General features: G+C 40.9%; 2 protein-coding genes across 3 annotated transcripts in view; one reads left to right on the forward strand and one right to left on the reverse strand.

Moving 5' to 3' along the window:
- Window positions 1-7,158, reverse strand: part of LOC101856722 — a 54,172-nt gene extending 47,014 nt beyond the window's left edge. Inside the window, exons 1-2 of the mRNA XM_005093956.3 lie at window positions 6,388-7,158; window positions 1,445-1,915 (exon numbers count right to left, since the gene is read on the reverse strand). Coding sequence (XP_005094013.1) covers window positions 1,445-1,915; window positions 6,388-6,862 — 946 coding nt within the window. The 5' untranslated portion in view covers window positions 6,863-7,158. The remainder of the gene's footprint in view (window positions 1-1,444; window positions 1,916-6,387) is intronic.
- Window positions 7,159-7,216: 58 nt separating this feature from the next.
- Window positions 7,217-20,796, forward strand: part of LOC101856956 (60S ribosome subunit biogenesis protein NIP7 homolog) — a 49,252-nt gene continuing 35,672 nt past the window's right edge. The window contains exons 1-2 of one of the 2 annotated variants that reach the window (XM_005093957.3): window positions 7,217-7,351; window positions 15,958-16,044. In XM_005093957.3, coding sequence (XP_005094014.1) covers window positions 7,296-7,351; window positions 15,958-16,044 — 143 coding nt within the window. In that variant the 5' untranslated portion in view covers window positions 7,217-7,295. Of the gene's footprint in view, window positions 7,352-10,370; window positions 10,402-15,957; window positions 16,045-20,796 lie in introns of those variants that run through there. The other variant, XM_035968661.1, reaches the window with a different exon arrangement.

Consider the following 20,796-nt stretch of genomic DNA (forward strand, 5'->3'; position numbering starts at 1 on the left):
CTCAAGACGCCATTGTTTTCGGTCTTCAATTCCTCACAGGTCACGTGGTACAGTTCCCGTTCTATAAGTGTAGAATTCTGTGGTTCAGATGAAGCGGTTGTCTTTGTTTTGAAACTCTCTTTCGTTTCACCACAAGAGAAGAATAGGAATAGCACAGTTTGTTAGTTTCACTTTTATTATGTATTTTCAAACAAGTGAAACTTTGATTGCAAAGTCCGCACTTTTTTTAAGAGGGCGCCACCGAATATTGAGGACACTTATTTAACTGGCTCAATTTTAGAGGGGTGAACTATCTTGTTATACACGATCTTTGTCTTGGCCAAGATATCAATCGATAAAGTAGCGCGGTCCAGCTGAGCGATTATCAAGGCTGTACTGTGAGCATACTTTTCAAAATCTAAGGGCTGTACGAAGGGAGGGCCGTACGCACGAGGGCCGTATAGGCTATGCGTGCGGGAGGGATGGCCGTACGCATAGCCACAGCCATTAACTTAATGAAATTCGACAAAATATTTTTACTCTAAATTATTCCCCTTTTAAATTCATAGTATGTTTGCATAAAAGCATGCTGTTTTTGTCATCCTACGTGCATGCTATTAGCCTGAGACACACACACACACAATCATATTTTCATACATTAGCCTTCCAGACACGGAACACCAGCAAAAATGTAGACACGACTTATCTTAATTTTTTTTCTCCTTGCCTACTGAACAATGATAGACATAATTCTGTGATAATGAGTTGTGCGTTAGTCTATGGAACCAAACGCTGCAGTACCCTAGGCTTTTAACTGCAACTTGCTCAATGAACAATACGTTGTATAATAAGTGCCTGCACTGGTACCTGCAATTATCATTATTTTAAAATCAAAAAGGCTCACACTGCTTTCAACAAACACTCAGATTCAGTGAGATTCTGAGAAGGTCAGGCCTATATATATATAAACCCCCCGGGGCAGTGCCACTGACTGTCGTGTCTTTAGGCCGTTCCCGAAGGGGGGACATTTCTCGTTCAAGCACAGTAGAATTGTAAATAGGCTGATTCATGTCACTCTCATAACTGTGCCTGATTTACAACAGGGAACTGCTGCTTTTTCTTTCTTAATCCTTACTATTGTCATTTTCCTCTACTTCTTTTGTATGTTTGTCACTCTCTTGTGACCTGCTATTTCCTGGGTGCCTTGATAGTCGAAGCAGACCTTGTGCTGTTGAAGCTAGAGAGGTGAACAGAATCAGTCTGATTCCCTGTAAAGACTTCTGTGTTGACACCCACCCCTTGGCGCTCATATGACCTTATGCAGTTGCGAGCGCCGTAAAATCCTCTACTATAAAAAATAAATAAAAAATATATATATGTAAGTATCACTGTATCACTTAATGGTACTGGGCCCAAGGCCATAAAGTCCAAATCAGTAATGACAAAACATAAAACATTTGATTACCTGCTGTTGGAGTTGCAGGGGGAGCGCAGGGATAGGTAGTTCCACTGTCTGAGATGTGGCCAGACTGCTTCTCAGACAGGTACACTTTTGTCAACCGCACAGAGTCTTCATCAATACTGTTGCTTGTTTTCTTCTTATGGAGAGTAACTTCGGGGTAAGAGGCATTTTTTCTACTGTATTCTACTATGGCAGCATTGAGGCTTTTACTGGCAAATGACGGCTTTTGATGAGAGCTCAGAGTATTGTGCAATTTGGATTTGTCTTGACTTTTTTTCACATTGGAATTGCCTCCGGGTTTTTCATGAATAGTAACTCCTTGGCAAAAGGCACTCAACCCATCAATGTCACCAGCAGCTGATGAATGTAGAGCACTCTGGGTGCCCTTGGTAAATTTGGGCAAGATTGTGAGTGTTGCAGTACTGTGAGCCCCTAAAGATGTGCTCTTCTTTTTCCCTGGCTTTTTTTTCGATGCTGTAAAAAGAAATTATGGGTTCATTTAATCTTCATCACATAGCACAAATACAACAAGCTGAAGAAAACACTTATTTTTTCTGACTCTCAGATGAATTCCCCCCCCCCCCCCCCAAAAAAAGAGAAATTTAAAAGTCTGAACATGTAAAACGTGATTGAAAAGAGCACCCAGTTCTCTATCCTACCTCACTCATATTCATTGCTTGTCAAAGTACACCCCCCAAAAAAAACAAAGGCAATTTACAAACAGCTACATGAACCGCTTAAATCACTATTACATTCTTTTTCTATAAGTCAACAATCTATAAATTCTGTCAAAAATACTAGCTAAAAATTCAGTATCATTGGAGAATATACTTTACTTAGCACATTTTAAAAGAATCAAGATATTTGTATAGGGTGTCCTAAACTCGATGAGTACAAAAAAAAGTTAAAATTAATATAACAAAAACAACTTAACATACAGCAGTCTTTTGGTAGAAACATGAAGGAGCCACCTGGAGAGACAGTTACACAACTTATGACAAGAAAAAGGAATCTCATTTGAAGTTTTAGCTTTTTAGATGTTCTACATAGCCCTAGCCCCATCACTCGCACTGCATTTTCATGTTGTGACTAAAAAACATAAGGTGTGTAGCTCTAGTGTTCCTGGGTTTAACTTTTCCAGTCACGAAGAAATGAGCCTCATTACTTAAGTTGTCCTGAACCCCCAAAGAACGCAGTAAATCATGGTAGACTTATTAGTTTTAGTTTAGTAAAGTTTTACAATGTTCACAACAGCATAAGGTCATATGAGCCCACCAAACAAGTTGGTTGCATTTACAATAGCTCACTGCATGATTTGATTTTGGTAATATTTCTACTAAAATTTAAAATATAAAAAATTCGAGGTAAAAAATGTCTCAGTTTAAAGTATCTTTTAAAATAATGTTTAAAATTTTAACAACGCTATTCATAATTTACTGTAAATGCAAATGGCTTTTTATAAAATCAAGGATTCCGCTGGGGTCAACGACGGAGAACAGATCTTGCAATTCTTTGCATTTAATTTAAAATACATGTATTAAACAACATTTCCTTCGGGTCTCTCCGAAGTCTGGACATTCTGTTAAAATGTGTCTAATGGTAAAATCATGGCAGACTTTGTTTTAGTTTAGTAGCGGTTTGGCAGCGCTCGCAACAGCATAAGGTCAGATGAGTCCACCTAACAAGTTGGTAACATTCACAATAGTTCACCGCACGGTTTGATTTTGGTAAATATTTCTACTAAAATGTTAAAATGCTAAAAGTTTCTTCGTTTTAAGTAGCTTTTTAAATATTACATTAAAAATTCTAACAACGTTATATTATTCATAATTTACTGTTGTAAATGCCAGTGGCTTTTATGAAATCAAGGATTTCAATGGGATCAACTACGCAGAACAGTTCGCAATTTTTTGCATTTAAAATATTTCCTTCGGGTCTCTCCAAAGTCTGGACGTTCTCTTACCAAGTGTCTAATGGTAAAATCTGTGTTGCATCGCATCCGACACAGAACGTTTTCTCATCTCCCAGAAGGATGTATTCAATTTGTGTGTCAGGGAGGTGTGTGCGATGCGTAATCGAGTACAAATCGACTTCGTCTTTGCAATTTGCCATAATGCCCTTAAAATCAAAGGGTCAACCGCGGCAATTTTCACAGTGCCCTTGTTTTTTGCTTTTTAAAAGTGTGACGCCATGAAAATAAATTAATATTTGTCCTGTGCTGTCACTTGTGGACAAAAAAAGAAAAGAAAGTTATACAAGCGTCTCGTCGGGTTCCTCACCGTGACCGGTCAGTGAACCCGCTGCGCCTTCGCATCACAACACGGCACTGTGTGAGCACCGGTTGTTGGGGTCACCAAAGTTCATTCAAAGTCTGAACGCCACAAAGTATGAGACTCCAGAGAGGGGGGAATTATTGATTTAAATTTTTTTAAATATACACTCGTGGAAGAGGGGGGGGGGGGGGGGGTGTATGAAGACATCCTGTCAGACTTGTCTGAAATTTCATCAAAGCTTCAGTCAGACACTGCTTGACAATTGTGTCCATTTTGTCATGGCTAGTGCAAACACACTCACATCAATGATAACCAAACCTCAGCAGTGTCTGAAAAAAGCTCTGGATGAAAAAGAAGACTGCAGAGATATGAGAGAAAGTGCGAGGGTGATGATTACAAACAAACCATGAAAGATGTGTTGGATTAGCTGGTGCTGTGCTTGGAAGAATATGAAAGATTTTCTGGCACATCAGAAGGTAGTCATAAGTCATATTATGACATGCTGATTGTTTAGGTCTTTTTTTTTATATACAACATACTTTAAAACATGAATTTTCAAAGCTTGTTTTCACTTATCACAGTCATAACCTCATACGGTATAACTGCTTGACAGCAGTTTTTAGTTATTCATTCTTATATTTTTTTCCATATATACAAGTTCATAAGTTGTTTTCACTCCTCATTTTTTCTTTTTCATACGCAAGTTCAAAATTTGTTTTCATTTACCATTATTTATTTTTCTTTTATAACTAAACTACCTGTGAACCACTCTGTTTGAATTTCATTAATGGGCTTACCTAATTGGTCATATTATTTACTGTTTTCTATCGTGCCCTATCATGTCAACAGTTATAAATGTATTCTTTCAAATTAATCCATTCAGTAAGAGCTAGTCATAAAGGCATTTAAAAGTCAGATGCAATCGTGATCATTATTTGATTTAAAACTGTGCTTTTTAGTGCTTTTGTTTTGATGCGATTTTACTGTGATTTACTTAGTTTTCATTAATGATTTTACAATTTTTCCGATAACTCTATACTTTTGTAGAGAGCAATAATAAATTGTATTGTTATTTTTTATAAACGTTGGGATGCACGATCCGGTACTACCAACTTTAATCAACAAAATGATCACCTATAATTTTTGCCTTGGTGTCCTAGTAAATTGCCTCGGTGCTCTCTGGTTTTAGGCCCTGTACTTGGCAATTATCGAAAAAAGGTTTCTTTTACCTGGAGTTCATTCATTTAATGAAGAACTATCAAAATAGGTTCACTTGTTTTGATCTTTAACACATTACACCCTAAGAGCCTGGACGGGAAGTCCATTGTTAGATCCTAAGCAAGGGGAAGGAACCCACCTCCCGTGAATACAAGCGTTTAAAAAACACATTTTAAAAATACTAAACAAATTTTTAAAATCCTGAAAAAATAAAAGTTAAAAAGAAAACTGAATGTAGTTTCAATTCAGAAAAATATAACTTTATGTATGCGCAAACTGTTGTAAATGTTCTAACTTTAGTTCCATCAAGGTGTCTGACCCGTCACTCTCACTCTCAGCCTCGCGGTCGGGGCCTAGATCTAAATTCTAGATTTTCTACATCTGATCAATCGGAATCGCCCCCAAACTCTTGTTACAACGTTTTCATCAAAACCTGTGCCATCTGATTTGTCATATGCTTGTTTTTGCTAAAATCCATCGTTATTTCTGTTTTCTAACTCAATTGTGTCGCTTTTCAACAAGTCGAGACACTTTCGAAGTGTCTGTAACGTGATCGCACTTCGATCAGCTCTAATACTAACGCTACTTGCCCGAAAATTTCGTTTTGGTATCAAACGAAAGAAGAAACTTTTTGAAATAACTATGCAAATCAAAATCTCGGCCCCAGAATCTCGAAAAGGCGAGACTTCATTTCTAAAGAAGCTTGGTCGGCCCGGGCGGTTCCGGGCGAGTCAGGGTGGAGTGCGTAAGGGAATTCCCGGGCGATCCCGGGCGAGTTAGGATGTCTGTCAATGACCAGTTTAGTACCAGAGTTTACTGTAAAGTATTTCCTCAATTAGGTTTTTTCATAAGGCCACCTCTATTCTCACCCCGGGTGAGAATAGTGCAGGCGAGTCTTTTGGCTATTCTCACCCGGTGCGCGTTCACCGTTATAGCCTAGATCTAGGCCAACCAATTTTGCGTTCACCCTAAAACACAGAATTCTACACTGTGATAACAGAAAAATTGTAGGCGTGAACAAACGTTCCATTACTACTGTTAGCCTACTAAAAGCGTACAATTTTGTCTGTGGGCAGTGGAGAGAGAGAGAGAGGAGTAGCGCGAGAACTTCCGGGCAAAACAAAATGGCGACCTGCGTAGTTCTGCTCGATTCGAAAAGAGAAAAAGCCATAGCATCTTTGTAGTCTATAAAATTAGCTTACTTTTGTGCTATAACGTAACCTTTTCTTTGCCTTTATCCATTTGATCATCCACATCGATAGAAAGTATTCCGAAATTAGGAAAAACAGGTCTTGTTTCACACCTGGTGAGAATAGCCTACGGTGGCAAGTCTCACCCGGGGTGAGAGGTCGATCGTATTTCTATTCTCACCCCGGGTGAGAATAGCCACTTCCTTTTCATACAGCAGCAATAATAAAAGCATTGACAAATAACAACGATAACAATATCTCTCACATTTCAATGATTTTCGTCTTGCTCTGACGAAGTTCTTGTCCACACAAGGTAGTTCGTCCGTTTCTTCTTTCACCTTGTCAGACACAGATGAGCCACGGCTGAGTATTTCCTCAATGGAAAGATTTCCCAGCTTTGAGGTGGTTTCACCTCTCAAATTTCCAGGAACTGATGCAGGATCTACAGTCCATGCATTATGATTAGACGAAGGTCTATTTTGTATACTTGAGAGCGATGATTGTTCTGAGCCGTTGGGTACATTTAACAAAACCGGAAGACATGTGTTATTTGAAGAACAGTTAAAATTTTGAGATGGCGAATCCTCATTCGCTATCCTCTTTAGAGCTTCAATATGGCTTACAAGAGATAGCTCTTTCAGCTCGAAAAACCCATCAAGAGGAGACGGCTCGTTCAGATACTTTTTCAACACCTTGGTTGTCATTGGAACAGATCTGCTTGGAAGACTATGTGTCAGCATGATAGATAACTGCGCAGTAAACACAGTCTGGATACAAAGATGTAAGTCATGCTTGATCGTTCAAAAGCAAAAAACAACGAGATTTTCTGGTGGTCCTTATTTGTATGGATAAAACGTCCATCTTGTTTACAGCACCCTGACAACAATTTAACAAAAAGTAAGAGATTGTGTATTTCTGACAACCTGACTTCTATGCGCAAAAAGATATTTCGCATATGTCTTGAAAATACAAATTGAATGAAATGTTTACTTCCGGAAATAAATGTTCAGCCCATTCTTCTGCCTAGCCTAACAAGCGCAAAAAATTATAGAAACGCTGCTCGGAAGTGGTAAATGGGCGTGTGTGGAGGGGGAGCTACTGCGATAGACTTTACGTAAACCTATACCATCAACTTCCTGTGTTTTTTTTAAAGACAGTTTTAGAACAAGCACCATGCGGCCGCTTACTACAGAAGAAACGAGCACGTTTTTCGATAAATTGTCCAAATAGTAAGTCTGAATAGTTTTTTCCTCAACTAAACTGGATGGTAGTGTCTACGTCCTCTTACGTTAGAGAACGTTATACAAACTGTCTACGTTCTCATGTTCTGTTCCAAGCGTGATCGAATCCCGCCCCCGGTCCTGGAAGGTCGGCCTATTTTTTTGGGCCGGCACTAGATCTATTTCTCCGAACGTTCGGGAAAATAAAGCTGGGCACTATTTCTCCGAACACTCTGAAATATCATCCTTTCCCGCAAATTTCGGATATTATATAGATCTATAATTATAGTATGGGCCTACCAAAGATTGTTCGTATACAATATGGTTCAATCGGTCCAAAAAATGTCCGCCGTAAATATTTATATAAAAAAATGCTACAATTCCAAACAGTTTTTCGCTATAGATATGACGTGTTGCCTATGAAGGGTGCTGCTCTTAAACGTAATGTGTTGTGTTCACTCGTGTGCTGTCTAGATCTAGATCTACGGAGGGTTAAACGACACATAGAACTGGCATCTGCGTTTGTCACTGCTGCGACCAATGTACTGACACTGGCAAGCCCCTTAATGTGTGTGATTCCATAATTTACATGTAATATCCTGTACTTTTTTTAAAAATTACGCACATTTAGGGTTAAAACTGCCAATCTTTTTCGGACAGGTGGACACACGCCCTTATTTGTTAATGTTTTTTGTTGTTTATGGGCTGTTCTAATTTTTATTTCTTTCTGTTGTGAAACCTTTCTTTTTCACGTTTTTACACTCATCTAAAAATGTCATCTAGACTAGCTGTTGAAAATTGAAATAGATATAGACCCAAAAATTTGCTCCTGTGTGTGTGTGTGTGTGTGTGTGTGTGTGTGTGTGTGTGTGTGTGTGTATGTGCGTGTTTGAGTGTGTCTGTGTGTGGTAGTAAGTGGAGAGTGAGGAGTGTGTGTGTGTGTGTGTTTGTTTGTTTTTCGGGCTTTATTTCAGCCTTTATTCAGTAACAGTTCAAAGTATACAAAAATAGAAACACAGGATCCATTCACTCCAGGACTCATGAGTCGTTCGTCTCTTTCAGTTTCACTCTTTCATTCAATTCCCGTGTTCTCTCCCGCGGCTCATCCCCGTCCGCATGACTTTCATACCCCACCCCATCCCTCCAGGCACACACAAAGAAAATCTCACTTGTTCCCTGCGAACCATGGACAATAATATAGGCAAAACACCGCCTGTGCTGCATTCCTTTTGTTCATGAGCTGTGGACCAGGCCAGGGGTGGTCGGTGTCGTCGTCTTGTAGTTGCTGTCGCCTGTGGATACACTCGCACATTCTTCCTTTCACCCGCTTTCACTCACACTGTCTCTCCATCCACAGTTCAGCTCGTCATACGTTCAAAAGTTGCCCACTAGTTATGTTTAGTTAGTGTGTGTACATGTGCATGATGGTGGTGGGTGTGTGGTGGGTGTTACTACTGAAGGTTGTCTGTAGGCGGGCTTGCCATGCGGTACGTGTTCCTTCCCAGACCAGAGGCAGAATGAAAGTTGGCGCCGAACTCTCGCAATAAATAGGCAAAAAATCACGAGACCAGAAGCCGGAAACCGTTCGGAGAAATAAAGATCGGCACTATTTCTCCGAACGTTCGGAGAAATAGTCACTTCGATTTTTTTGGCCGGCACTAGATATATCTAGATTTCTAGATATCTAGATCTAGATCTAGATCTAGACAGATCAAGATCTATATCTAGATCTAGATTTAGATCTAGATCTAGATCTAGATTAGATCTATTTCTCCGAATGTTCAGGAAAATAAAGCTGGGCACTATTTCTCCGAACACTTTGAAATCACATCCTTTCCCGCAAATTTCGGATTATATAGGAAAGTGGCTATTCTCACCCGCCCGGAAGTTCTCGCAAGATCAACTCCTCCCCTCTTCTCTCTCTCTTTGTCTCTTTCTGAATACTGTCTATCGGTGTGGACGATCAAATTGACCAAAACAAAGTTAAAAAATGATGTTAAAACACAAAAGTAAATTAATTTGGTTGTCTACAAAGATGCTACGGCTATTTAACTTTTCGAATCGAGCCGAACTACGCGGGTCGCCATTTTGTTTTGCCCGGAAATTCTCGCGCTACTCCTCTCTCTCTTTCTCTCTCTCTCTCCACTGCCCACAGACAAAATTGTACGCTTTTAGTAGGCTACAGTTGTAATGGAACGTTTGTTCACGGCACAATTTTTCTGTTATAATAACACAGTGTAGAATTCTGTGGTTTAGAGTGAACGCAAAATTTGGTGAACGCGCACCGGGTGAGAATAGCCACAAGACTCGCCTGCACTATTTTCACTCCGGGTGAGAATAGAGGTGGCCATTATATAGATCTAGATCTATAATTATAGTATAGAGGCCTACCAAAGATTGTTCGTATACAATGTATGGTTCAATCGGTCCAAAAAATATCCGCAGTAAATACTTATATAAAGAAACGCTACAGGCTACAGTTCCAAACAGTTTTTCGCTAGAGATATATGCCTATGAAGGGTGCTGCTCTTAAACTTAATGTGTTGTGTTCACTCGTGTGCTGTCTAGATCTAGATCTAGATCTACGGAGGGTTATTGATAACGACATGTAGAACTAGCATCCTGCGTTTGTCGCGGCCGCGACCAATCAATCGTGGCTCGATTTTTGGGCATTTTTTGGTACAGTTACAGTTGTACAGTTTTATTTTTTCCTCTTTGTGGTGTTTTATTTTGTTAGTGTGTATTTTTTTCTTCGCAGTGGCTATTTTTACGGCGAGCCATAAAGATAGCCTCCCAGGCTATTTTTACGGCGTGCCGTAAAGATAGCCTCCCAGTGAGTTCCAGGCTATTTTTATGGCGATCCTCGAAAAGCGACCCTACTCCGCCTCTCATGTACGCGACATGCCTCAATGTATTAGATCTGGACCTATAGGATAGGGGCCGTTCAAAATATAAACTTGCACCTCAGAGGGGAAAGGGTGTCTTTGGCTTCTGTAAGAAAAGTGTAAGATTGGGTGGGGAGGTGAGATGAGCGTTTTGCTCATGACTGGGAAGAAAAGGTAAAAGAAAAAATGGAAAAATGCCAGTAACAACACCCAGATCTGCATGATCACTGCAGATCCCCGTTTGTTGTTGTTTTTTTGTTTTGTTTTGTTTTTTTGAGAGGGGGGGGTTACAAATAATTTTGAAATTATGATGAAAATTCTGTAGGTGGATTTCTTAATGTTTCTTTGTAACTTTGCGACTGTTTTGTTGATCTTTTAGTGTCTTGATGTCTTTTATTTGTAAGGCACGTACCTATTGCATTGACAACTGTCTCAATGTCTTCCACATATATGCGTTTCTTTTTAGTCCATATGGTTTGATTAAATTGTATTAACTGAAATGTTCTTCGTATTTTTTTTTTGGCTGTAGATATCTAATCTAGATCTAGATTAGTTATTTGCACAGGGTGTGCGAATACTAGATCTATGAAATTTTATTCGCACAGGGTGTGCGAATACTATGAAATTATATTCGCACAGGGTGTGTGAATACTATGAACACAGGGTGTTTCAAAAGGATGGAAATCGGCCAACCATATATGATTTCCTCATTTTTTCCCCTCATCGCGCAAGGACAAAGATCATAGGGGCTGGATTGAACTTTGGTGGACCCACTGTGTTTATAATATGTATTAATGTGCACTAGGCAAACAACGGACTTATACAGTCATGGGTCCTAATCGGCCACTACGCGAACTAGTTCCCGGCGACGCGAGGCGGAGTGCGTGAGGGCTGCAAGAATACCACGAGAGAGAGAGATAGAGAGTAGTGCTGGGTTTTCTTCAAACGTTAATCTGTTGTTTCTACGTACACGGTAACCGGGCACGTAGCCTCAGGGTCTACGTACACGGTAACCGGGCACGTAGCCTCAGTGTCTACAGGGTGGCCAGGGAAGTCGGAAATTTTTGTTTAGGTCAGATAAGTCGGATTTTTGTCGGAAAAATTTTGTTCCGACGGAAATGGTTGGATAAATGTCGGCAATAAAAGGAAATTTGAGGAAATCTGTAAGTTGCCTCGGGAAAGACCCGGGAAAATACTTAAAAGTTCTCGAATATTTGAAAACCAAATCCGATAACGTCCTTAAGTTCATTTTGTCGGTCGCGATCATTCGGTTTTTCCCGGTCTGAGAGTACGTTTCATGCGAACAGGCGGCTATGGCGGCAAGCGGAAGTGTACGAGTGACCCCGTGGCTCGATCGGGAAAATCTAGATCTACTTTCGCTTTCAATACCACCCTGAAATTTGCCGGTAAAAGTCTGATAACACAACATTGTTGTAACTTGCAGTTTGTGCATTACAAAGGCTGTTTCGCTATGAAAATAAATCAATATTTGTCTCTTGTGTAAAAAGAAAAGAAAGTTATACAAGCGTCTCGTCGGGCTCGCCGTCGTGACCGGTAACTGAACCTGCGCGTTTGTATGTCACACACATGATGATAGGGCGTCGAGTGAGTACCGCGAATGTTGGGGTCGCTAAAGTTCATTCTAAGTGCGATTTTTTAGCCTCACTATGAAATTCTGATCGTAAGGCGATTTATTACGATATTTACCGTCAGCAGAAAAAAATAAATTTTTTGTGCTCTTTTTTTTATTTTACAAGTCTTAGTGCTGACCTGTAAATCGTCCACCAATAGTCGGAAAACCGCCAATCTCTAAATCAACCCCCCGTCCCCCTAAAAGGATTGAAGTATGTTACTTGTTGTGAATTTAAGGACTGTGTACTGTGGAACTCAGATTTAACGAGCACGGATTCAACGAGAGGAGATAGATTCCCCATTTTTTTTTCTTCTTTAAAATCTATAAAAATAACCCGAATTCAACGTGCACTTAAATCAGCAAGCTCGGATTCAACGAGGTCTCCCTTCCAGGGGGAACAGCCCCCACAGACGTGGCTTCGCTTATTTTTCTCTCAGAACGAACTTTATCTATTCCCGAAAACCATCCATTGCACCTGCATCGTGAACTATTGTTCACTTACCCCGATTGAATACGACCAATCAGCGGCCTTTTTTCATACCAACACATGCATTGTTGGTATACGCACTTGTATACTCTGGCGTGTGTCGGGGTCGGATGGGTGGCCTGCTAACGTGTGACTGTGTCGGGGAGGGGGGGGGGGGCACCAGCGGTCCGGGCGTTGAACGTCGCAGATATAAACGCGTCACACAGTCTTTTTTACCCCTCAGCAACTGATCATTATTATATAAGCTAGTATTGACGTAGATCTACATAATGAATTGAGCGTTGGTCTATGGAATCAAAAGTTGCCGTGTGCTAGGCTCTACACAGCAACACAACTTTTTGGCAAAAAATCGAGATGACACAGGCCTGCATTTGAACAAATTGGTCTTTTTTTTACACAGCTCATATTATGCAGGCATTTCAGGCACTACTTGTTACTTCTCTTTACACATTATGTGCTCAGTGCCTGTAATAATCTACACAAAACCTCCTGTTTGCTATAACGAACACTCGAATAATGAGGTTTTAAGTCAGGCCCGGCGACCTAGTTGAATCCGAGTTCCACTGTATATGTTGTACTGGAGTTGAGGATGGAAATGGATTTGGCAAGAAATCCTTGATAAAAACAAATTACTACTGTCTCCAGAGCCTGAAATGCAACCCTAAATCCATTACATCAGTCATCTACCATTTTGTGGTTTAAAAGTTGAGTTTAAAGCAAAACTTTGGCCTTCACATTTATCTAATTTTCGATAAGCCCTATTTTTCCGTAATTAAGACATATTTTTGTTCGTTGTAATATAGTAATTTGAAAATGAGTGCACTATTGCTAATTTTTATGGGAAATTACTAATTTTCTTCATTGTCATTACTAAAAACCATGGAGATGGGTTGGCAGCCATGCTCTCGTGGCCGTGGGCTCCGTACATATTACAGAAGATTCTGGTTATTTGCCGTTTGCGTTGAGAGGCTTGCACCAAAAGTGCATGATTGTTTGTTTTTTTCCATAGTCGGGTCAAAAAAGAAAATTGAGATGACAGATTCGAATGGCATGGTTATGCTGATAGTGATAGGCTAGTCCTAGCATATCTACATTAGATCATATGTTCTGACTGTCATTTCTGCATTTTCTCGTGTGGAAACATACCCTCTCACATCTAGGCCTTGATCTACATAAAGTAAAGGTGGGTGCTTGGATTTTCTGATCAGGGGAAATAAAGAAAATTGAAGAAAATAAAGGTCTAGACCTACCCATCCAGAGTTCATCCAGTTTCTCACAGCCTGCATTGCGTTCCCACCCACCCCCTCCCATCCCTACTGTAGGCCCATCCTCTTGGCATATTAGGAGGCACACTAGATCTAGCTGTACAATGATTAAAAATATGTTAGGAATCGAGGATGGGTCTTGTGCTTCGTGTGAGATGGAGAAAAAGGAGAAAAATCTTCGCTTTTGGGGCCACCAATTGCTTGTTTTATTTGGTTATTGCGACCTCGTTGAAAGCAACTTCTGTCTCTCTGCAACCTTGTTGGAGCTGACGTACATTTACAAAGAGATATAGAGGAAAAAATAGGGGATTGCCTTGTTGAAGCTGACTTCTCGTTGAATGTGACCTTGTTAAATGCACACCCACTGTACAGAAAAGGACCTTAAATTGATTCTAGATTCATTACATGATGTCCTGCTGTCTTGGAAGATGGAGTTTTTTTTCCTATATGTGACCTTAATAAGGTCAGGTGGGGGGCTAGCTTATTTAGGCCATATGTGGCCTAAATAAGGTTATGGGGGGGGGGGGGGGGGTTAGCTTATATAGGCCATAGGCTGCCTAAATAAGGTCACCCTACAATTTATTTTGCATAATTTCTCTTCATTTTTTTTCCTTGCTCTTTCATCTTAAAAAAAAAATCACTGGAAATGGTTACAAAATTCACGAGTCAACCAATTGGAGAATTGGAGAAAAAAATGAAAACCCTGTACTGTGGGTCCCTGTTATAACAAATTTTGGCTGAGTCTGGTCTCTTACGCTTTATACAGTGAATCTACTTATAACGAGTCCAGAGATAACGAGAAGTCTATTATAAAGACACTATTCTAATTAAACCCCATTTTCTCCCCTTCTTTATCTTTGTAAATAAAATACTGCTTTAGCGCAATCAGATAAACATGCAAGTCGGTTATAACGGAATATTGCTGCTGCTGTGCACGGTGCATAGGCCTTTTATTCATAATATATTATGTAAAACAACGCCAGTTTAGAAACCTGTTGGTGATCTTGCGAAACAAGGAATGGGAGAGCCCACATGTGCCAAAAATAAAGGCCTTTGCTAATGGGGGGGGGGGGGAGGTCTGGTACGCACAGACAAGCAGAACGTATCGTGTGATAGGCCTGCCTTGTCTAGATTATCTAGGCCTACCATGCCTCTCACTTCTCCGATGCGGGGATGGAGAGGTCACAATGCTGTGGAGCGAATGTGTGGCGTATGTAAGTAGACGGAACACACCACAGGGTGTGGTGGGATGGGGGACAACACAGCGGGCGGGTTATCCTAGAGAACTTTATTTCTGATCGCCAACGCCGAGTTGTCAACGTCGCAAAAGCTAGAAATAGAAACCTGATTCGGTTTTTGATCAAGTCAGACCTAGAGGTCATGTTGAACAAAATCATCATCGGGGGAGATTACAAAAACAGAAAATCAGACTCATAGATGAGGTCTACTTGACTATTTCCCTTGAATTTATTACTGGATCTCTTATAATGAGAATCCTGCTATAACGGATGTTTCACACCAGTCCCATCCCACTCGTTATAACAGGATTCCACTGTACTTATAATGTAAAGTAAAATAAGTTCTTTTATGACAAACAGTTTGCTTGGCTATAACAGTGGTCCAACCACCCACAAAATCCTAAAACAAATTTGCAAGAAAGCAGTAAAAAGCAAATGGAGCAAAGCAAAAGCCAACATTGGTGGCAAATTGCACCTGTGTTGCCCACAGTATGCTAAGTTGATTGTGTGCAAACTATATGATGTGTTATAATACTGTGTGTGCAGGAGAGAGAGAGGGGGGGGGAAAGTTGGATACGCTGTAGTGTTGACACAAGTCCAGTGAGTGACATAGCATGACTTTGGTCTGGCACATCATCAGATTGCCTCTCTGTTAGATGACAAGACTTATGGCAATATAATGATGGAGTGAGAAGTAGTACGCTGCACACTAGATCTACCGCAGATCTATATATATGATATGTGTGCTCCTCTTTTCCCAACAGTGATGGCCATGCGAACAGGGCTTGCTATAGACTCTATATATATATAGGACTGTAGAGCATGAATGTGCTTTATGAATACAAGCATTATTATTATCATCATTTATGTGGCAATAGCTGATTAATAGGTAGAGGGTAATGTGTTCTCATTGTTTCATCACTTGTACCAGTGTGTGTAAACCGACATAATCCGTGTGCCTACAACAGGATCTGGCAAAAACAGGGACATCACTTCGGCTCCCCCCCCTCCCACACACACACCCTTTTGCATAATTATTTGGTAACTGGTCCACCCAACATCTGCAGATAATATATATTTCTATCCTTTTGTATTATCAATTTCTAGTATTGGGGAAAATATCAAGCTCCTGGTAGATCGTCAAGATGGAGCCTACTGTTTCCGGTTACACAAGGACAGAGTCTATTATCTCAGGTAAGATGTCAAAATATGTTGAACTTGATGAGAGTGAAGTTTTACAGGGAATCTGAACACTTCACTACAATACGAAATTAAACAGAGAACCCAGCACACGACTGCATTTGCAATATACACCCAGACACCATAAACACATTATAAAACAAGGAAAAACTCATAAAACCTTTTGGCCTCAGAGTCCTTGAGGAGCTCAAAAACATACTTTTCCAAACAAGACATCGAACAGTTTCTTTTCCCTGACCTCCCTCCGTGGCACCTAACAAAGACAAAAGGAGACTTACAGCTGACCACACACAACAAAGCAAGCACAAACACCAAAACATTTAAAGTAGAATACGAAAAACTCATAGAAAAATATGCAGGTGGCTCTAAATTGGACTCTGCTGTGGGCAAACAGTACACACCAAAGGAGACTCCATCCCGGAGCCTCCATTTTCTCTGCGGAGGCCACTGACATTGACATGGCACTGAACTCTAGAAAATTCTCCTAACAAATCTTTCCTTTTCCTATCTGACTCTGTCTTGCATCACCTTACTTACAAACTACATATTTTTACACCGCAAAATAGGTTACAACTAAAACATTTATGCTTTGAATGAAACCGGAAAAATATTGTGTTCGCATGGCCACCTAGCCATGTGGGCATCCAAGGAAACGAGTAGTTAGATCTCCTGGCGGAGGAATCCTTGTCGCTTCTGTTGGAAATAAAGTAAAAAAACTTCACCTCCAGTCTGTGGGAGACTCTTTGGAAGAATCAAGCCAACAACAAACTACACAACATTAAGCTGAAACTGGGTCCACGAGAACGTTCGGGCCTCTCCAGAAGAGATGAAGTCATTTTTACTCGATTACACATCGTGCACATGTCCCTGACACATAAATACCTACTTCAGGTATGAATTTATTACTGGATCCTTTTTAACGAGAATCCTGCTATAACGGATGTTTTGCACCGGTCCCGTCCCTCTCGTTATGACAGGATTCCACTGTATTGTGTTTGTGATGTCTACTTGTGTTTCAGCAGTGGTTCCATCCGGCCTCTGGACATGCCGAATGGTGTCTGTGCGTCTGCCTAAGAATTTTTTTAGCAATTTTAAAAACTTGGTTGAGTGGTGTCTGGCTGTTGATTTTGGAGATGTATTTTTGGAATGATTGTCTTTTACTCTCCCTGAGGCCTCTACGTGCCACAGCTCGAGCCTTTAAATAGTTTATCTTGTTTTCTGTGATGTTGTTGTTGACGGCCTTTCGATACGCTGCCTTCTTTTTCTTTACTGCGTCCTCGCATTCCCAAGAGAACCAGATCTTGTTCCTCCGGGGTTTTGTTTTTGTTTTTGGTATGTGTTTGTGGCATATTTCTAAAAGCTTTTCGTGGAATTTATTGTAGTTGAGGTCGAAATTAGGATTAAGAATCTGGGAACATTGATTGGCAAACCCGTCCCAGTCTGCTTTTTTGAAGTTGAAGCGTTCTGGGATCGGGTTGTTTTGGAGGCTATTGTTTTTGAGAAGAGTTGGGAAATGGTCCGTACGGTCATCCAGCACAGACCACTCAAGTTCTGGGACTAGGTCAGGGGTACAAAAGGTGAGGTCAAGGGATGAAGTGCCATAAGTGGCTCTGTTTCTGTAAGTTGAGGATTTATCATTTAAGAGACTGATGTTATTTTGAAATGAAAAGTTTTTTATTTTTCCTTTCTGGTCTGTAGGTTTGTCTCCCCAAAGGGGGCTGTGGGCATTGAAATCTCCTAGCGAAATAAAGGGTTTTGGAAGCTGAGCCTTTAAGTCATTTAGTTGGGTTATTTTGAGGGGGTAATTTGGTGGGATATAAACTGAGCAGATCATGATTGGTCTGTGCAGGGTGACCTGTACGGCAATAGCCTGGAGGGTCGTCTTAAGATGTACTTGTCTGTGGATTGTGTTGTTGTCGGTGTAGATGGTGGTATCACCGGAAGCAATCTGGTTCTCCGTGTGAATGTGATGGTATGCAGTAAATCCTCTTAAGTTTATGGTTGAAGCCCGGGGCGAATTTTGTTTCTTGAATACAGGCCACCCGTGGGCACAGTGTGGCCTGTAAATGTTGCAATTCTGCAATGGATGGTCGGATTCCGCCGGCATTCCATTGCAGGACTGCCATTATGATTTTTTAGTTTTTATTTTGGAGCTCAAAGGCCCCGGCTTCGAAGAAACACTCTGACTCCTCCTCGCGGGGGAGGCAGGGTGTTTTGTAGGTTGCCGTCCTGGATTGGACAGCGGTCTAGTGGGGGATTTGGAGGAGTGACAGACTCCGCCCTTCCCGGGGTCAGGCCGGGGAGGGGGGGTCGGAGCTGTCTTTCTCCATAGGCAGGGGTTTGTCTGCTGGAGGGGTAGGGGGAAGTGGAGCAGACCGAGGGGGCTGGGAAGGTGGGGGGGGGGGGGGGAGAAGGCCCACCTCACACTCCATCAGAGGGATGGGCTATGAGATGGAAGAAGAAGGAGAAGAAGAAAAAGGGATAGAAGAGGGGTGTGGGGGAGACGAAGGGGCGGAGGAAGAGTCCTCCCCGTCCTCCCCTAGGAAATATTTTAAATGCAAAATGTTGCAAGATCTGTTTTCCGTCGTTGATTCCAACAGAATCCTTTGATTTTATAAAGGCCATAGGCCTTTATGGAAAATTGCAAATTCAGTTATTTTGATTTTAAACAGGTTATCTTTTTTTAGATTGTTATTTTAGTAAAATTTTACCTCAAGTTTTTAACATTATAAAATCTGATTGTTGGCGCGAACCAAGTCGTGCAATGAACTGTTGTGAATGCAACGAACTTGTTGTTCGCGCGCTCATATGACCGTATGCAGTTGCGAGCGCCATAAAACTCTTGCTTTAAAAAAAAACCCAACCCACCTGTGTACTTTTGGAGAAAAAATAGTTTCCCTTCCCCTGAAAAGACTAATGACTGAAATAGTTTTATTGTCAGTGCTGAAAAATGTAGGCTCAGAATATTTGGCTTTAAAAATGTTTTTGCTGTGTATTATAGATTTTGCCTCAAAAGAAAAAACTTATAGGCCTACTTGTGTTGTGCTAAATATTAAGGAAGAGGCAAATTGTGTAATAAATTGTAGTCGTCTTCTGTTGAGGAAATCGTTATACAGTGGAACACTGCAACGGCACCTGCTACAGCGGGACCGTCCCTACAGCAGGACCTTACCGGAATCCCCTTTTTGTTCTCTCTATCATGTAAACTCAATTACCTGTGCTCGGATACAGCAGGAGAGATCGAGCGAGCTCTAGCTGTGGGGAAGGGAGTTTGGGGGCTGTAGGTGGACTCCAAACAAGCAGTCACCGGTGCGGTGTTGTGAATGGCCAGTCCAGTGAGTGATGAGTGAGGTGGGCCAGGCGGCAAAGAGAGATGGTCAGGTGCAGAGAGACGTGGCGGCGATACGTGAGCCACTCCAAAAGTGATGTGCTGTAGCTTAGAGGCTCTGTATGAGAGCGCAGGGTTGGTGATTTTAAAATATTTTTAAAATAAAAATTTTAAAAATCGATTTTTAAAATTTAAATCGGATTTTTATTTTTTTTTAAAAATGTCGACACAGTTTGGGATTTTTGGTGGCTAAAAGTAAGTTCTTTTAGTGCAAAATGCATTGTCTTTATTTTAACTAATGATTAATTTAAGCAAGTGCAATTTTAGAAAGCCTTAATCTGCTATATCAGTGAATTATGGCTGCAGACAAAAAATGAAGAAAATGTCAGTCTAAAAGGAAGGGGATGGGGGAGGTAATTATGCATAGATAAACTTGCATTTTATTACAGTGTGTGTGTGTGCACGCGCTTGTGTTTGTCTAAAAAGAAAAAGAAAATGCTAATTTCAATTATGAAAAAAAAAGTAAATTGAATACAGTATTATTTTACTACTTACAGTGACAGGGGGGAAAGCAGACTTTTAAGCATGATTACAGTGGAAACCATATATAACAGGCCCGGTAATAACAGGGATTTTTTAAATCCCCGTTTTTTTCCTACTCTTTGACTCAATTAAAAGTTATCGGCAATAACAGGGCCCCATCGGAGCCTAACCGGTTATAGCAGGGACAAATGAGAGAGAGATGGAGCAAGCCCACGCAAGCCATGCCTCTGCAAGTACACACAGCTCGTGAAGCGAGAGAGGGCTGGGGTGTGCTGCAGACCTCGATCTAGCCCAAAACCTAACAACACGCACGCGTAATGTGTCTCCAACGATGTCAAGCGCACGAGAAACTGCCTTTCAATTGACAAAAAATACGAAATAATCCTGGCTGTTGAGAAAAAGCAAGCTCCACTGGCAGAGATTTGTCGTTACTTCGACATTCCACAAGGGTCGATTCACACCGTTATCAATGATAGAGCGAAGATAGTGGCAGCATACTCCAATGGAAAGTTTGCTCTGGATCGAAAGAAGATGAGGCTACCTGATGCGGATGCTGTGGACCAAGCTCTTCTGGTGCGGTTTAAGGAGGCAAGGAGAAAGTTGGTGCCAAAACCCCTGTTGGTGGGTACTTGTGGCAAGGGAAACAACCCAAGAATAAGTACAGCTAGATTACCAGATTAGTCCACAATAAATGCTTACTTTCCTTGCATTTCTGATTTAACAGGGATCGGACATAACAGGACATTTTCTCTACTCCCACCATCCCTGTTATATCAGGTTTCCCCTGTATTTTAGTCTACTAAACCTTATATCTGTTTTATAAAATCAAGGAAAGGAATTCTGAATGTTTAAAGATGTAAAAACAGAATACATTT

The sequence above is a fragment of the Aplysia californica genome, unplaced genomic scaffold, assembly GCF_000002075.1.
Source record: "Aplysia californica isolate F4 #8 unplaced genomic scaffold, AplCal3.0 scaffold00073, whole genome shotgun sequence".
Lineage (NCBI taxonomy): Eukaryota > Metazoa > Mollusca > Gastropoda > Aplysiida > Aplysiidae > Aplysia > Aplysia californica.